Genomic DNA, 19,860 nt, shown 5'->3' on the forward strand with positions numbered 1-19,860 from the left:
AAGCTGCAAATTTCTATCTCTCCTTCGCAGTAATCGTATATCCTCACAAGACACCAAACCTCGTCAGCATCTTAAAGGCCCGTATTCTGATACACTCCTGCGCCGAACTCCACTATTTTTCAAAGGCTCTGCTCTGGTTGAAGTTTTATTTTTTTTTTATAGTTCTAGTGACAAGTTAATAAGATTTCTATACAGCTATTAAAACGCTCTTGAGAATTCGGCTAACCATCCCTGTGGCCTTTGAAAACAGTTGTGTTGCGAGAGCAAAGCGTTTCTGTGATTATCGGCCTTAAACACTCCTCATAAGTTCCCCGCGAGGCCTTTCTACATAAATCGATTACATAATGATCAGATAGACTTTTTCTTCAATAGGCACACTAGCTTTGCGGACCCTAACTTAACGAACTCGGTTAAAAATATTGCTATCATGATTTCAGTGATAGTTTACCAAGGATTTTACACAAGAGTACGTGGTGAATGAGAAGAAAAATGACTCACGACACCTCATCTGTTCAGATCCGCATAGCCTTTGAAAACAGTCGTTAAAGAACAAAGCGTTTACAAATACAAGGCTGAGATGAATGCAACCCGTAGTGATAGTCTACCAAGCATTTTACATAAGAGTAAGTAGTCAATGAGAAGAAAGAAATCATTCACGACAACTTTCAAAGCAGTCGTGAAAGAACAAAGCGTTTAAGAATACAAACCTGAAATAAATGCTGTCCTCCACTACTACTGCAAGCCCTGCCAGCCCAGCCCAGTCCTACCCCCACCAGTCCTCTCTCACCCTCCTCGCCTCCACCACCATGTTCCACTCAGCGATCAAGACGTTCCCGGGTGACAGCGCGATACCCTTGTGCAGCGTCTGTGGGAGAGGGAGGGAAGGAAAGGAGAGGGAAGAACGGGAAAGGAGGGAGGTGGAAAGGAATGGGGGAGGGAAGGCTGAGGAGAAACATGGCCCACAACAATCAGACTCAGGTTTCACGTTGGCCTGTGTTGGTGATAATGCAGCCACAGGGAAAACAGCCGCCACCGCCATCCCCGTCACCACCACTGCTACCACTACCACAATCTTCCCGGCACCCGGCAGTCGCCACCACCATCACACTCACTACCACCACCGCCTCCCGCCGGCCCAGAATGAATGTAAGCCGGCGGATGCTTTAAGAGTATAGATCTGATAGAGGTAAGTGACGTATGCGAAATAGCAAAGTGATATAAACATGATACTAACGAGCACTTATCTAGGAAAGACTAAACGTGACTCGTTCTTGATAAAATTAAATTAAACGAAGAAATAAATTTACTTTTTTAATGTTCTTATACTGAAAGCGGTAATTTGAGAGTATTTACGAGTGATAAGTAAGGAAGGCAACAGTCTGAAGTTCCATGCAAGAAAGGGACATGAACACACAAATACAGATACATACAATCATGGACAAAAGTTGAGTATCATTTGTTCTCATTGTCACTGCAAATTATTTTCCCTGTAAGTCCTCTACGAGCTAATAATCTATCACAGTTTGGTGGTTTTGTAAGGGGACTGTCAGCAGACTATGTAAAAACTTGAATCTATAAGGTAAAAACAAGACAAGCTAATTAGAATGTTATGTGACAATCTTATCCTGATCGTTTAGGCGTTGTCCTTCATGGGGATATCCCGGCCTGCGACGCTGCCAAACCCTGTACTGGGCAAATTGTCGCATTACACCCTAAGTTACTAATAACCTCACTTTTCACACTCTCTCTCTCTCTCTCTCTCTCTCTCTCTGACGTTGGTATTTTTCGCAGTTCTTGTAATTTTAGTACCTGATTTCCTGTTTTATCATCTTCCCTCACTTATCATTTCTAGTCTGTTACCTCCTTCTTCCCTTCTTCATTCTTGCCTCATTCTTCCATCTTCTGCGTTTCATGGAGTGGAAACTGAGTAACATTTCACCCTTCTCCTTTTTATGTTCTTTCTCGTCTACAACACACACAATCATCACGCTCAGCAAATCGAAAACTTAAAAATGAGGAAGGAAAAAGCCTAAGTAAATTGGAAAATCACGGGACTTCTGACTATATGTAAGCAAAATATGAATCAACGCAGTATTTGAACACTCGCAGAACACAATCACTAAGATCATAATACACAACATTATTTCTTACATCTATCTACATGCAGCCTTCACTAATACACCAGGATGATTTTGTTTTTACTTTTTTCCCCAGTTTGGAGTATTTCCCCCTGATAATTAGATGTACTGCCATTAATTAGCGCCTAATTATCTAAGCCGTTATTTATGTCTCTAATTTTCACTGGATATCGCTGAGCTGTATTCCACCTTTTTTTTTTTTTTTTTCATGAACAAATAATTAGTGTCCGTAATCTTTAGTTCTGATGTGTGTGTGTGTGTGTGTGTGTGTGTGTGTGTGTGTGTCTAGTGTGTAGACAGATGTTCATGTTCACCACACACACACACACACACACACACACACACACACACACACACACACACACACACACACACACACACACACACACACACACACACACACACACATATATTTCACCCATTTCATGATATTGTTAGTAAACTCTTGATGTTTTTTTTTTGTTTCACTGATTCAAGATCTTATAGTGATATCGATTCTATAAAATGAGTCACACCCTTTGCATCATTATCTGTCTGTCTATCTGCCTATCTATCCATCTATCTATGTATTTACCTTCTATCTATATGTCTGCCTACCCACTTGTCTGTCTATCCATGTGAGCCAAGACGCAAATATACAGCAAGACACAACACCTAAAGTACAGGATTCTCTTCAACAGCAATTTTAGCAATATCCCGGAAACACTTAGTAATGTCACCAATTGATTTCACGTGTCACATCTTATTTCAACACAATAACTGGTTGAGTGAGCAGTAAAGGCAGTGAAACCCAGTAGCTGCTGGCGCCGCCCTCCAAGCAGCCGGCCTCTGTGTAGCCTCACTCATAATCACGCGAAAGGAAACAAAGACTTTTCTTCTGCCTTATGTGCGAACTTCCCACATAAATGGTGGCGGCAGTGCTAACATGCAAGGCAGCTGCGATATTCGAGATGACTCCACAGACGACGTTCTGGTGGTGGTGGTGGTGGTGGTAATATTAGTAGTAGTCATGGTGATAGTGACGGTAAGGAACATATGAAACACTTCTGCACTGCACCTTCGCTACACTCAAAAGAGTTCACGTAAAATGACAAGTTTTTAGGATGTTTTTCATAGTCCTATAGTGACAGATGAACAAGATTTCTATATCATTGACTTACGAAACACTCTTAAGAATATGTCTGACCATCTCGGTGGCCTTTGAAAATAATCGAGGTGAGGGAGCAGAGCGTTTCTGAATACGAGACAAAAATACTGCTGATGTAGTGCAAATATAAATAACAGCATTTTTAAAACACTCCCTGCCGCCTAGTCTTGATCCCCCAACCAACCTTTACACCAGAGCCCAAGAGTCACTAACATACTCTCTAAGGACAGGGCAGCGGCCGAAACAGACACCACACCACGCACCACATCAGTCACCCGCCGTGCATTCCCGTTTCCAAAGCGTGGGCAAGAGTGGCAGGCATCCCTATATAGCGTGGGCGGCCTGGCTGGAATTTGACGAGCCCGCCCTCCTATCCTCGTCTTCCTCAGTAACTCAGAGCCGTTGTATTCAGGCCTAGTCATCGTAAAGTGCGGGACCACCACTTAATACTCCGATACCTCCAATAAAATGCCTCTCATGTCTCGTATCCGCTTCGCACAATGAGTTTCGGGATCTCGGTTTGTATCAGGCGAGTCGTTCCCAAGCGGTCACGGGGAGGGAAGGGAAGAGGAGGAGGGAGGAGAGAAGGAACGAGGCAGCCACCGTAAACACGACCCACCGGAATTGGGTCTTGAAACAGACGGGCTTAACATGGAAAAGGTAACAAACACCAGCGAGGAACAACTAATAGATGCTCTCCACTCCAGGCACTTGAAAACTGGTTGTGAGGAAGTGTACAGCGTGAACAGCGGCCTTCACGTCACGGCCATAATGGCAGCCAGGGTATTACTAACTAAACTGTTTGTTGCTGCCTGCTGTCCTTGGCGGAGGCTTCCCCAGTCCACGCACTGTTCCTGGACCCGAGGCTCTTCAGGCACGGCCATCTGTGTGCCGCCACACTCAGGCACTGTCCTGAGCTATAAGCCCGTGACAACTTCGCTGCAGAGTCTGTTCTCAGAGTGGGAGGCCAAACAGTGACGGAAAAAAAAAAAAAAGAGCAATGTGCGATAGAGGTTTGTGACTACATAGTGCCACGGGTGTGAGGCCAACCCCTCCCCGTCCCCTCTCTCACCATTATTGCCTCCAACGTGGGGCTTGTGGTCTTATTACTAGGTACTAAAGGTAATACTGTACAGGAAATTTAATTAAAATTAATCAAACCCCTATTAGAAAGGATTAATCTTAATCTTGCTTTTTATGTGTGAATAATGTGAAAGTGGAGAGTTAATTAGAAAAAGCAGAGTGAAAACAAACCAAACAACCTCAGCACACACCATGCACGTTCAAAATTCGAAGTCCAAACAAAACACGACAAGACGCAACACCAAAAAGTTCGTTCTATTCTAAGCCACACGAATCAGGCTGAATTAGGGAGATGAAACAGGGAAGATAGAGCAAGTGTTCTGAAGCGCGTAGGTGGGTGAGGCAGGCGAGGACGAGCGGGGTGAATCATGTGGAGGCGGCACTGTTTGGTGTGTTCATGTGTTCACTCTCATTACTTGTGACAGACTGGTATGTACATCCTACGCTATCATACTTCAAGTCAAACCTATCTCATGGATTCTGTGGAGGTTTGTTTTTCTTATTTTACTTACTTATTTGCTTCCCTGAGCTCTTTTTCTCACGCAATCTTTTTCTCCATCCTTTGTTTTTTTTTTTTCCTTTTTCTCATTAATTCATTCCTGTTCTTTTATTCCTCATATATATATATATATATATATATATATATATATATATATATATATATATATATATATATATATATATATATTATTCCTCCTCTTCTCAACAGTCTCTCTTCCTTTTTCAATGCTTTATCATCCTTCAGTGTTTGCTCCTCCTTCCACTTCGCCTCCTCCTTCTTTTCCTTCTTTTTCCCTTCTTCTAATTCCTCCTCTTTTTTAATCCTCACTCTTCTTCTCTCATTTTTTATCCTTCTTTGTATCCCGTTATTCGTTTCTTCCTCCTCTTTTTTCTCTTCCTTCTCCTCCTCATCCGGGTTCTTCTCCTCCCTCTTTTTTTTTCCTCCTCCAGCTTCTCTCCTCCTCCTCCTCCTCCTCCTCCTCCTCCTCCTCCTCCTCCTCCTCCTCCTCCTCTTACGGACTAGCACTCATATATTACATGCCGAAATTGCAGATCTCTTAACTCTCATCGTGTAACAAAGCGGGGTGAGATAGGGCAAGACTGTCCTTCCCCGATTAAAACACTTCTTTAGCCACACTGTCGGGACTCACACTGGCGAATCGAAATGAGGGGATCAGCACACTTTGTAATGTAATCTCTGACTTGTATTTGGACTGTTTTATTGGGGGATTAGTAGGTTTGGAAAGCCAGCTATTCGTTTTCATTCTGTTATTCTGACTGAAAGCCGCTCATATATATAACAAGTACAAATAAAGTAATAAACAAGATAAGCCAAAGAAGCGAGAATAAAACTAGTTATGCAGACAATAATACAAACACGAAGATCAATATACAGATTTACGAATGACAGCGAGAGTGTATACGCACATACACAGGTAGACAAATGGCTTAATTAGGAAAGTGATGGATACGGAGCAGTGCGTGGGTGATGTTAACGATTATACAAATGAACTGAATGGCTAATTAGTGGATGACGGCGACTGATAGATGAGAGAAAGATAATTAAGCATGAGTACACATCGAAGGGGACAGACAGACAGACAGACAGACAGACAGACAGACAGACAGACATGGAACCAAGAACAGATAAGCAGATGTACAAACAAACAGACAAATTGACTGACTGGCAAATCTCAACAGAGAGAGAGAGAGAGAGAGAGAGAGAGAGAGAGAGAGAGAGAGAGAGAGAGAGAGAGAGAGAGAGAGAGAGAGAGAGAGAGAGAGAGAGAGAGAGAGAGAGAGAGAGATAACGTTGCGACATGTTGGAAAAGAATGAATGACACTACGTGTGCCTTGACGAATGGATAGGTGTGAGAGAGAGAGAGAGAGAGAGAGAGAGAGAGAGAGAGAGAGAGAGAGAGAGAGAGATTGTAACAAAAAACGAGGTGTAGGTACATTTAAGACAAATCAAACTCTCTCTCTCTCTCTCTCTCTCTCTCTCTCTCTCTCTTAATAAGATGGCCCTTCAACCAATTCCAACCCCTTCAGGAAAAAGGTAAATTAAACTATACAACCCTAACTACATTCCTTGAAATTTTCCTCCTTCCCAATGAAAAGATAAACGATTAATGATTTTGGTGGTGGTGGTGGTGGTGGTGGTGGTGGTGGTGGTGGTGGTGGTGGCGGCGGCAGAGGGGAGGGGGTCAGCGCGCCAAGAAAGAGAGCAACAATAAAAATACCACAACCGTTGAAGCAGGCAGCGTCCACAGTCAAAGGCGGTTTTGTTGGCACGGCGAGACAGTAGTTGGTGTGTGTCGCGGCTCTCTCTCTCTCTCTCTCTCTCTCTCTCTCTCTCTCTCTCTCTCTCTCTCTCTCTGTACGCTTTTATCTCCACGGCGGTGTCTGTGGGTGAAGGGGGTGACTGGGGCTCAGCTTTACGAGGTGTGCCGCGCCAGTAATATCCCGACGGGAGCAGCGCCTCGCGGGGCGGTGTGCCAGGGCGGCGGTGGCTGGCCCAGCGGGTAATGGACGGCTCACTGATTCACGACGCGCGTCACGACCCGCCGGAGAGCAAGCAAGATTACGGGCATTACCGCTGTCGGAGGTTAGCGCGCCTCATATCATCACTGCACAAGGCATCACTAAAGTCCCGTCCCTCGAAACTCTGACCTTTTGGTTATAGCCCATATTCTGAAACACTTTGGCGTTGTCACGTATTCACTTCATTTAAGTCTCTGGCTGAAATTACACGGAGTTTAAGTATGTTTTATTTTCTTTTAAGATTGTAGAGATAGATTAGCAAGATCTTACAACATGAACACGAGAATCACTCTTGGGAACTAGAATAATCTTCTCAGTGGCCTTTGGAACAATCATGGTGAAAGAGCAAAGCGTTTCTGAACACAAGCCTAACATGCGTGATTTCAAGGACATTCCCTTCAACATTCCTTAGTGAAGGCTAAACAACAACACAACACCAGTAAGGTCCTTCGCCCCTCAGCCGGCACACCTGCCAAAGGGAGGAGGAGGGAAGGCTAAGAACACCTAAACATCTGGCGGCGTGACCTGAAGGCTTACCCAGGCGTGGCGCGCTGGCGACGGGCGGTGACTTGCTTCACACCTGCATTTTATTACCACTTCGGAACCCGCCACTTCCCCAGACTGGCAAGAAAAACATGAAGTATCTACACATAACATTCTAGTAGATGATCTTATAAAGTACTGCAAGACAAACTCCCCCATCTCTCGCATGAAATACACACGCAAAGTATTACTGAGCGAGCAAACTTAAACACTTTAGAGAGAAAAGAAATTTGCATGGCGAGACAATAAAGTTGCCTGCTCGCATGTATCTCCATCTTGGCGATGTGTAAAGTCGAGATAAAAACGCGGCACGCGGGGATATTTTCATTTTCAGCGGCTCAGGGCAGCTCTGCAACGTACCCTTATTGTGCCATTGTGAGTGAGCCGCGCAGAGCCACACAACACCCGCCTCTCACTCCTAACACACACACACACACACACACACACACACACACACACACACACACACACACACACACACACACACACGTGGTCTATATAGTGGGTGCAAATACTTCTTTTCCTCATAAGTAATAACAGATGTGGTGAAGCAGGCGACACGTGGTGGCGATGTGAAGCTAATTAACGCAACTACAGAATTTTTTAGACGTGAATGCTGCATAACTTACTTGACAGTATTAAGTAACACTCTACACAACACACCACCGTCCACACACACACACACACACACACACACACACACACACACACACACACACACACACACACGTTCCACGAGTGCTCCAATAATCGACTATTCACCGTATTCTCAGCTGCCTTCTAATAGCCTGTCAATTACTGCGCGCATTGTGTCAAGTACAATACACAAGTGATAGTGAGGATGCATGGATCTCTGCCTGGGATACACACACCATCACCAGCCACCAGTTATGACCTTATGTAAACTGATGTATATTCTCGTTCTGTATTCCTGTATTCTTTTCTGTGCTGTTTTATGTGTATCCCGGTATCTTACAGTGATACGAAACAAAATACGAAATGCACGTTCATAAAAAAAAAAAACATGGTAAACCTTGCCAGTTCTACCCTCGTCACCGCCGTCTACATGCAAGACAGGTTCATCGTCTAATGCCTTTATGACTCTCTCTGCTGACCGCCCCCTCCTGAAGAGCATCCGTATGACCTTGACTTTCACGCCATTACGACCGCCAGACAGGAGTGGCGATAAATATAAACAACCATCAAAATGCCACGAATCTTTCCCAAGAGACACCAACCAGACCACACCCAACCACCGCCGCCTCGCAACCACACACCCACGCCCTCCCAAAAACACTGCCATCTCAGCCAGACAAACACGCCCTCCCAAAACACCGCAATCTCAGCCAGACACCCACGCATTCTCTAAACACTATAATCTCAGCCAGACGCCCACGCCCTCCCAAAACACCGCGATCTCAACCACACACCCACGCTCTCACCAAACACCGAATTATCAGCCATACACCCACGCCCTCCCAAAACACAGCAATCTTAGTCAGACATCCACGCCCCCAAACACCAGGATCTCAAATACCCACGCCCTCCCAAAACACCAGGACCTCACAGCAACACACGCAAGCCCCGTCCAAACACCGCGACTTCAGCCACACACTCAGCTTCCCTCAACCACCACAGCCACCCACCCTATGACCTCCCGACGCTCCACCTCCTCACAGCCAGACAGGGACATGCTCACTAACTTCACGCACGACGCCACCACGACCCAACACGACGAGTGAGTTACGGCCTGCCAGTCTGCTGCTTCCTCCTCCTCCTCCTCCTCCTCCTCCTCCTCTCCGGCCACTCCTAATGCGTGACTGTGAACCTCTCTCTCTCTCTCTCTCTCTCTCTCTCTCTCTCTCTCTCTCTCTCTCTCTCTCTCTCTCTCTCTCGATTTCTATGACTGGTAGTGGAAATATGATACGAGTAATACTTAAGGGCTTTACTGTTGGATACTTTAACCTCTTTAGTACTGGGACGCATTTCTACTATGAGTATGTGTATGATTAAACGACTTTATTTGCATTAGGAAGGTTCTATGGAGGTCAAAAAGATTAATGCGCAGTCTTCATTACTTTCCACATAAATTTCTGAAGATGTATAAAATCACCAAATAGTACACGGAACAAATACGAAAACATCGCAAAAAGGGTAATTATGTCTCTAAATAGGCTCACAGTACGCATCCGTCAGTCACTTCCCCAGCTGGGTTTGAAAGGTAGCCTCTCACTGGGTAGCGGCTGTCAACCTCCACCGTGGAGCGAAGGGTCTCTCTCTCTCTCTCTCTCTCTCTCTCTCTCTCTCTCTCTCTCTCTCTCTCTCTCTCTCTCATTATTATTATAATCATTATTATTATCATTATTACTATTATATTATCATTATTTTTGCTATACTAATATTACTACAACAACAACAACAACAACAACAACTACTACTACTACTACTACTACTACTATTACTACTACTACTACTACTACTACCAGTACTACTATTACTACTACTACTACTACTACTACTACTACTACTACTACTACTACTACTACTACTACTACTACTACTATTACTAAACGATAATAATAATAATAATAATAATAATAATAATAATAATAATAAAAATAATAATAATAATAATAATAATAATAATAATAATAATAATAATAATAATAATAATAATAATAATAATAATAATAACAATAATTATAACAAAAAAAAAATAATAATAATTGTACTAATAATAATAATAATAATAATAATAATAATAATAATAAGAAGAAGAAGAAGAAGAAGAAGAAGAAGAAGAAGAAGAAGAAGAAGAAGAAGAAGAAGAAGAAGAGAGAGAGAGAGAGAGAGAGAGAGAGAGAGAGAGAGAGAGAGAGAGAGAGAGAGAGAGAGAGAGCGGGTGGGGTGCTAATCCCTACTACCTGCGTCTCCCCGTCCTTTCCTTCCCCTCTCTTCACTCTTCTGGTCTCTTCTGGCAATGTTGGGGGAGAGACAGGTGAGGGCACAGCAGTTGGTCACGGTCACAAACCAATCGGGACTCGTTTTGTGGAAGCGGTAGGCAGATACGCGTCCAGCCGTGTAGTGGAAATACGAAACTTAAAAAAATCGTCAGTTCATTTTGGCTGATTCCCCTAAATTTTTTGCGATGACGTACTGTACTGAAGGGGTTAAATGTTGATGTTTAAAGTTGATTTGGTTAGTCTATTTATTCATTTTGGTGTCAGTGGCGGCTTTTCAGATTCGTGATGTTTTCGAGTAACAGTGAACCATTTCAGCCCGCGAATAGGAGGAAGTGTATACAGTTTTCGTTGTTCTACTCCAGGCATGTAATGGTTATTTTGCTATACGGTATTGTAACTGAGGGATAAAAGAGGTAAATCCCTTTTCTTTTTCTCTTTTTCTCTTAATATGCTACGGAGTCTGACCAAGTGCATAAATAAAATCAGTAATGGAAAACCCAAAATGCTAATTAAATAAAAAAAAAGGACAAAATAAGATGATGAAGAAGAACAAGAACAAGAACAAGAAAAAGAAGAGGAGGAGGAGGAGGAGGAGGAGGAGGAGGAGGAGGAGGAAGAGGAAGAGGAAGAGGAGGAGGAGGAGGAGGAGGAGGAGGAGGAGGAGGAGGAGGAGGAGGAGGAGGAGGAGGAGGAGGAGGAGGAGGAAAATGAAAAGGATATTGAAGAAGAGAGAAGAAGAAGAAGAAGAAGAAGAAGAAGAAGAAGAAGAAGAAGAAGAAGAAGAAGAAGAAGAAGAAGAAGAAGAAGAAGAAGAAGAAGAAGAAGAAGAAGGAAAAGAAGAAGAAGAAGAAGAAGAAGAAGAAGAAGAAGAAGAAGAAGAAGAAGAAGAAGAAGAAGAAGAAGAAGAAGAAGAAGAAGAAGAAGAAGAAGAAGAAGAAGAAGAAGAAGAAGAAGAAGAAGAAGAAGAAGAAGAAGAAGAAGAAGAAGAAGGCAAAAAAAGAATACGGAAAAAAAACATGGCCCATTTAGTTCCTTGCCCATTCAGTGTCCTGCCTTGAAACAAATAAGAACTAAGATATCCACGTAACCTAATGTGATGCCTGATACACACATACACCGCCACACTCCTCACTCCCACACATTAAGCTACCACCACCCACACACCCACCCACCCCAAGACCCGCCCGCCAGACTACCGCTGTGGGGGTATCTTATAAAACATTAACTATCTCAGAAAAAAAGAATAAAAATAAAAATAAAAACGAAAAACAAGAAAGGAAAACGTCGCGGTAAATCTCTCTCTCTCTCTCTCTCTCTCTCTCTCTCTCTCTCTCTCTCTCTCTCTCTCTCTCTGCGCCAGTAATCACGGGACTGGAGCAGTACACGAAGGAAAGAGGGAGAAGGAATCGAAACAGATGAGGAGGGAAGGACGGTAGGGGAGGGAAGACTGTAGCGGTGGGGGGAAAGGAGGGAGGGCAGGGAGTTGAGGTGTAGGTAGATGGGGCTGGGACTAAGAATCACAACAGCCCCGAACAAACCCCCGCCCCACTGTCCCCCATACACCACAGTAACAACACCCATCGGCCTGGAAGAATAGTCTGAATGGTGTGATGAAGTGTGGGGAATGTGAAGGCGGGAAATGGCAAATATGCGAAAAAAAAAAAAAAAGACAAACTGCAAAACATTCTTTTTCCAGCCAGGGAAATGAAAAGGAAGGCTGTACTGTTCTAAAAATGACACACAGGTAATGATTTACTGATTGACTCTGATTGATTGACTGAATGACTGACTGACTGATTGACTGACTGACTGACTGATTAGCTACCTGGTTAATTGATTGACTAATTTAACTCTTTCACTGGCAGACATTTTTCTACTTATTTATTTATTTATTTTATCATAGTCACTACAAACTATCGATCAATTATATTTATAAGAGTATCTTAAATCAGTGGTTCCCAAACTGGGGTCCCCGGACCCCTGGGGGTCCCTGAGAAGGTCCTAGGGGGTCCGCTACTTCTCCCGCCAACCTTAGGAGAGAGGATAGAAGGTACCCGTTTTCTTTCACTTTAGCCAGGTGCCGGCGCAGCCGATCGCCACGCACACCGATGATAGCACCTCATTCAACCTGTGATATTTTGGTAACCATAGCATCTAGATGCTTCTGGTTTTGCATTGCAAAGAGGAAGAGTCGGTTGTGGACATAATATCATTTGTACTCACTCTTTATTGAATTTCCTAGTATAATCAGTATGTGAATACAAGCTATTTTGTGTGTTTCTCGCCAAACCTCCCGAGTTAGCGCGAGTGAAAAGTCTTAAAGTCCCCGAGGTTTAAGGGTTAATTTGAATTTATTACGACGTAGTGTAATGCTCAAATATGTAGGAATGATTTAAGTCTAGAAAGGAAATTATAAGTAGTATTATTATCTTTAAGTAATCTTAAGTATGGAATTAATTATATAAAAAATGACTCACTACTTGAATTGATCACAAATAACTTCCCTTTTGTTTTCTTCTTCTCACTAACACTTCTTAAATAATTCTGCAGCTTAAAAGACCAAACTAACCACCAATTCTCTCTTATTTCTGCATCCATACAATAAAGACAAAATTAATGTCAGATTCTTTCATTCTTTGCTAAGCTATAGCTAGATGAGATTAATCTTATAATCATTACCTTTTTTCTATGCTTCCAGGCATTAAAGATTTAATATTTTCTTCTGTGGCTAACCAAGCAAATTTTCAAAGTATTGTGAATGTTAGCACAGGACAACTACATCAATAGACGGGCTAATGCATCACAACACTGTGATAATGCTGGGCTACAGGCAGAGGAACAGGGATGGTGATGCCTGAAGTGCCAAAGAGTTAGGAAGGTAACAGTACGAGGTACAACCCTTACCTTTATGTAATAATATGCTAGCCTATTTCAACAAAATAAGTAATATGTTTTTCTTAACAGTTTATATAGAAGAATAATTAAGCCAGGGCCAATTATGGTAAACTGAATCTTGTAGTATATCAAACTTTAGTTATAATGTTCCTAATGTGGCTTTTTATACAATAGACCTTTCTGTAAAACTGAGGCATAAGTACAATTCTCAGCAGTGAATTTAATAAATTTTTCAGCCCCTGAGTATTATACTGAGGCTTTGGAGAAAGAGGGGATACATAGTAGACAACAGCAAATACAGAGTGTGTGCATAAAACATTAAATCAAAGCTCACAGATAACTCAAAATATCAAGTTTTGTACTTTATGGCTGGAAAATTTCATATTACATACACACTTGTGCCAATTCTTATAGGCAGAACACAACATTAGTTATCTACTTTAAAGACTAAACAGGTGGATGTTCTGAATTTTACATAGAAAATAATAAACATAATTTCCCTGACTATTTAATGCAAGACTCTGATCACTAACAAGAGGCCACACGTTCAAGCCCTCGGCAAAATGGATTTGTCCTCTTTAAGTACACTTTATCTGAAAAAGTTTTTCTATGGTTGATAATAAACATGTTGGTATTCTTTTTTCATAATCAAAAAAATGTGTGGAATGTATATCTGTTTTAAGTCCATGATAATACTACATGACATACACTTAAATCTAAAATTTGGAAATGTAAATTAAGCTTTTCTTAAAAAGTCATTACTTGTCATCATGAACAAAAATATGAAAGGCATTTTTAATTTTGCTCATGATTATCATATCAAAACTTCATGTACAGATATGCAAAAACATTGTTACTGAATATATATTACTTTAACACAATTTCTGAATTTTCTCTTTCTGTGAAAAATAAAACTGTTATTCGATTATTGAAGATTAATGTCTTCATGTGATCATAAAATAAATTACACTTTGATCAAAATAATCCTGCCAAGATTTAATGTGGTTATGATTCAAGAGTTTTAGCTTCAGTAATGGTTAGAAAATTTTTACAAAAGTGACAAAAATTTAAATTGCAGTCGAGTCTTGAAAAAGCACACAACAAAGCTGATGAGATGACAATGGGTGTCCTGATGGTGTCTGGTACAGGAGGGACTCTACTGTAGAGCGATGAAAGCTTTTTGTGTTATAATTACATATTTCTATGTTTGCTTCTTGTTAATGAAAGTTCCACAAAAAATTTTGCTTATTCTATGTCAAAATAATATCTATAGATACCAACACAACAGGAATAAATGGGACAAAATATCCTCCCACTCCTCCTACACACACACTCACAAAGACACATACATGCACACTCAGCACTGGGATGGTCTAGGTTCAAGTCCCAGACTCAGCAAAGCAAAAAAATGAGCTTCTTAATGTGTAGCTTCTATTCAGGTACCTACAAGATGTAATCCAAGAAGATGTAGTATTGCTGTCCTGCTGTGTGGTGTGTGAGTGTGGTCTTAGCCCTACACGAAGATCAAACAGTATGAACTCTGACCTCTATCCATTGGGGAATAGGTGGCTGGATGGCCAGCAATGACCATAAGTGAATGACACACACACACACACACACACACACACACACACACACACACACACAAAGTTCCTATGGGAAATAAAGAAAACCTTGCAGATCCATACCAACTACATAAGGACTATGAAGTGGTAGGCTTGGTCATTTAGAAATAAAGAAAAAACAAATACAGGAACGAGGCACTTTTCAAGTAGTATATAAAATAAGTAGGTCAGATATATTTACTGGTAGACAGTCAAGAAATACCTTATCCACCAAACCCCAAGAGAAAATAGAATATAAAATGTTCATTTATCTTCCAAGACAGCAATGGTTTCAGGATGGTGATGAGTGAAATGAGTGTATGGAAAATGATCAAAACAATAATGAGTGGCAGGTGTACCTACATAGTGTTTCCACCTATTCATTCATTTGCATTTACATTTATGACATTTCTTATTTTAGATGAGGGGGGAACAACTCAACTGTGGAAATTAAATAAATATTCAACCACATGGTAAGACTCACCATTAGAATGCGCTCTTTCTCACACCACGCTGCCTGAGTGAGTGGACTGGAACACCATCATACAGAGCTTCGACTGGATAAAACATGGAAAGGCTGGGATCAAAACTTCAAATTAAAACCACGGAAAACAACCACCATACAAAATAAAAAACAAATCAATCCCTCAATTATCGAAGGCTATAATAGTGAATGGGCAGTGGTGATGAGGCGCCATCATAACACTATGGGACGGAATTAATGGTGCATATTTCATCATCAAATAACTACTGCATCACCATAACTGTGTGAGATTAACATACCTCCGGATATAAGGATGTCATTTATGTTTCAATTATCAGCTGACAACTTGCTCCAGGGCTGCTAGGTGAGAGACACGAGACCCGAGGCACTGCACGTGGCACCGCAAGTCAAATGTAAACAATGTGACGTAAGGCTGTACTTTATAACAGCACTCTCTCACATTCCCAGATGGTTAATTTTTTACCTTCTGCTCGGATATTTCTTTGTTGTATATATGTATTTCTTTCATTGCCTTTTTTCCTTTCTATTGGTAGACTCAGTGATCAGGTTTAGAAGAAGATTGGACCTGACAGGGTTTGTTATGTGTAGTCTTAACGGCACCTTCAGCCTCCCTATATTCTTATGTTCCTTATGTTCTCAGATACTCTTTTCTTGATAGTCTGAAATTATACAAGGACTGTATTCTCAAACATTCCTGGAACTTCTTAGTTCGTCATTGATAAGCTCAGAGGGTGATCTCAGCATTTAGAAAGTGGTACCACTCTTTGTTTACTGAATCATGTTTGCTTTTATATAGAGTATATATAGAGATCTTATGGGTTACTCTGCACTCAAGTTCTATCTCGTAAAGAGCCTTGTTGTATAGAAGACTAATATTCTGTTAAAAACCTGTAGGATCTTATGTCTCATCTCTCGGTCATCTAAGCAACAATTCAATCAAGAACTCGAAAGACTTGACTATTCTTTGCAGAGTTTAAACAGTCGTTTGAGAAGCGCTTGTGAGAATCTGATTAGTGATTGATAATGCAGTGGTCTTCGAAAACTGAGTTTGGCATGTAATCAGTAACCAGTCCTGAAGAAATGTAAAAAAAATAATGAAAGTAGGTTTATAAATAAATGAATAAATAATGATAATCACAACAGATTAGATAATAAAAATAAGATCGAAAGATCCTAGTCATATTTCTTAGTCATATTCTCACTTTTGAAATCCCTTACGAATTTTGCTAATGCCTGTTGAAAGCACTATGTATAGACAAGGCACCAAATGTGTAGGAATATACGGACCAGTGAATACCGTTAGTATATAAAGTACCTGTGCATGCAAACTGAAAACTTATTTGAATATTGAGCGTCATACCGCATTCATAGTTTGTGGCATTTTATCTAACGCACGCGGCTACTTGAAACTCCTAAAATTATGGGCCCTACATATTTGTAGTGGAATTTATTGAACGGCTGGAAAATTTACGCGACCGACAGTATGGAGGCTGCACCGGTGTATTAAAGAATATGATGTATAGGCGGCCAAGTTTATAATAACCCAATACCATAAACCACACTCCGCCGTCAACAATGGAGGCGACCCCATAAACACTGGCGTGGGCGTTCAGAGTGAGAAAAACATAGACAATTTTCGCAAATCCTGTGCCAATGGTGAGACTCCAGGCCGCGCTTATCACTAGGCTGGCTCTCTCTCTCTCTCTCTCTCTCTCTTATTATGAACTATATGTTAACTGTAACAATCATAATTATGAGTTTGTTAAGTGATTATTTATTTCATTCATTTATTTATTTATCTCTACTTTTTGTAGTTTTGTGCTTTGTGAAATTTTAAATACTTCATGTGTCGATCTCCAATCCTGATATTTGTAATGTAAAATAGAACAATAATATCGTTGCAAGTGTGCAGAATGAATGGAAATCTTATTATAAGAGTCTGAAAATATTCTGCCAACAAGAATAAAGTGTAGAAAAGTGATACATATAAACACCAATTGATAAAACCTCAAGCGCCTGAAGTTTTTGGCCTGTTCGGTTGTCCAGCTCAAGAATGTTTCTGAGTGACTTGTATTCAGTTTATCCAGATTCGACAGAAGGGATAATGGTAAGGGATGTCGCTTCGCCTATGCCATCAGTCATTTGCTATCTTCTATCCATCAGTCTCGTCAGGCTTTTGGAAAGGTATACGTTTTGCCCCCGTGCATTGCCGACTTGGAGGAAAAATGAATGCTTGTGAAGTGTGAAAACCTGCATCGCCACACGTGGCGTGGTAAGAGAAGACTGGACATCGACCAACAGCCTACCTGTCAGTGACGGCAGGACGCGGCGACTCATCGGGCCGGTGCTGGCGTGGCCCTGTGCCAGATCAGTGCCCGAGCCGCGGCACTCAGGGCGACAGGACCCCACCGCCAGGTTTCTCCTGGTAGACAACTGTTGCTGCACTGACAGCCACTTGACCATTCGATGGCACTCTCAATTACTACACCTTGCGGCAGGCCACGTGCACTGCCCACTGCCCCGCGGCACGAGTCTGCACCAATGCACGGCACCGCTCGCTCCCTGACTGGCGTCACTACCTCGCTCTTCCTGCCACGTGGTCACCGCTGCCACGCTGGTCGTCCTCGCTGGCCGCCGCCTCACCTGTCCTCATCGGGGTCACTTCTCGCCCCCTCGGGAGCCGCAAGGTCACACTTCCTCCTCAGCGGCCACTGGCAGGGCACGTCCGCGCCGCCTCCATGCCTCGTCGCCACACTTGCCGGTACCGTGACCTCTCCGTGGGCGCCGCCGCGGCTCACATGGCAGCCCTGTTCCAGCGCGGGGCAGCGGCGGGCGGTGGTGGGGGCGGGCGGGGCGTGAGACTGAGGGCGTGGGAGCGACGGGTGCGGCCGCCACCGTGGACCAGTTTGCACTGACTGGCTGCCTGCTGGCTCCCTGGCGACGCTCCCGCCGCCGGTGCCAACTGCTGGCCCTGGGCTCTCCCTCCCCTGCTGGGGTCATTGCCAGAGAGTAACAAATTCCTAGACTTCATATTCCTAATAATTTGCATACTGGTGGTAAACAATCCTCCAGGGGTCTATGCACGGCCTCCATGCAGCAATGTATGTTTTTCTCGGTGCAGTGTTCAGCACGATGTTGCTTGAATTAAATGGAAAATTACTTGAGAAGAACTTCACATGCATACCGAGGGATAGCTGAAGGCTGTCATCTTTGTCACTGCGCGGATAGCAGGTCTGCAGGATACCTTACACTCAAGGAGGTGCTAGTAGTAATGCGACCATGTTTCTTCTTAAGAACTCTAATATTTGCACACACACACACACACACACACACACACACACACACACACACACACACACACACACACACAGTGGTTAGCATGCTCGACTCACAATCGAGAGGCCCGGGTTCGAGTCCCGGCGCGGCGAGGCAAATGGGCAAGCCTCTTAATGTGTGGCTCCTGTTCACCTAGCAGTAAATAGGTACGGGATGTAACTCGAGGGGTTGTGGCCTCGCTTTCCCGGTGTGTGGAGTGTGTTGTGGTCTCAGTCCTATCCGAAGATCGGTCTATGAGCTTTGAGCTCGCTCCGTAATGGGGAAGACTGGCTGGGTGACCAGCAGGCGACAGAGGTGAGGTGAAGTACACACACGCCTTTATGTACTGTACATGTAATTGCATCCAATGGGCCTATTAAGTATTCAACGCCTGACTGAATAAAACACAGATAAAATGTTTTGAAATTAAATATCTGGGTCAACACAAACTAAAGTAATAATGTACAAGAATATCGCTGAACGTAACCCATTGGTGACGCCTCCCAAAGGTCTCACACTCCTCCGTGAAGTGCCGCACCAGGGCGTCCCGCAGTGAGGAGCCTCTGGTCTTAGTGGTCTAGAATAACGTGCAGGCTATTTATTTTTAGCATGCTAATCTGTCCCCTCCCCGAGAATATTTTCAGAGGCGCCACACTCGCCATCTTTATAACTTGGTATCACCCGGTAGCGTCGATAGCGGGCTGCCTCCTCTTCCTTCATCATCATCCAGACTCGTGCACCCCTCCGCTCCTGTATCGCGCTCCCCATCTTTCCGTCTCACCACCCACCATTACCTTAGTGGAGGGATTCGTGCAGCCGCCATGCCCTCTTTTTCATCTTGCAAGACGCTGAGGACACTATCTCGCATCCACCCTCGCCTCGTATCACCGCGCTCCAAACTGCTTGATTTTAATAAACGAGTTCAATAAACTGCGAATTTATGTGTGAGAGTGATATTTCATCCATACTTGCGAGGCTTTCTGTTGAACATCTCTAATGACTTGATAAGATGCAGAAAAAATCCTAATAATTAACAAATAGAAATCATACACATTATTTAAGAATCAACTTCATTTCATTTGTTTATTTCTTTTAATCATCATTTTTTTTTTTTTTCTTTAAATGA

The 19,860-nt window shown here is 42.7% G+C and overlaps 1 protein-coding gene across 1 annotated transcript in view; it reads right to left on the reverse strand.

The window, feature by feature from the left end:
- LOC123514629 (neuropilin and tolloid-like protein 1) overlaps positions 1 to 18,318 on the reverse strand; it is a gene marked incomplete at its 3' end in the record, with an annotated part of 287,000 nt that extends 268,682 nt beyond the window's left edge. The window contains 1 exon segment of the mRNA XM_045272613.1: positions 17,726 to 18,318. Within this exon segment, the coding sequence (XP_045128548.1) occupies positions 17,726 to 17,882 (157 nt within the window).
- Positions 18,319 to 19,860: the final 1,542 nt, after the last annotated feature.

This window comes from Portunus trituberculatus, chromosome 38, assembly GCF_017591435.1.
Source record: "Portunus trituberculatus isolate SZX2019 chromosome 38, ASM1759143v1, whole genome shotgun sequence".
In the NCBI taxonomy this organism is placed as follows: domain Eukaryota; kingdom Metazoa; phylum Arthropoda; class Malacostraca; order Decapoda; family Portunidae; genus Portunus; species Portunus trituberculatus.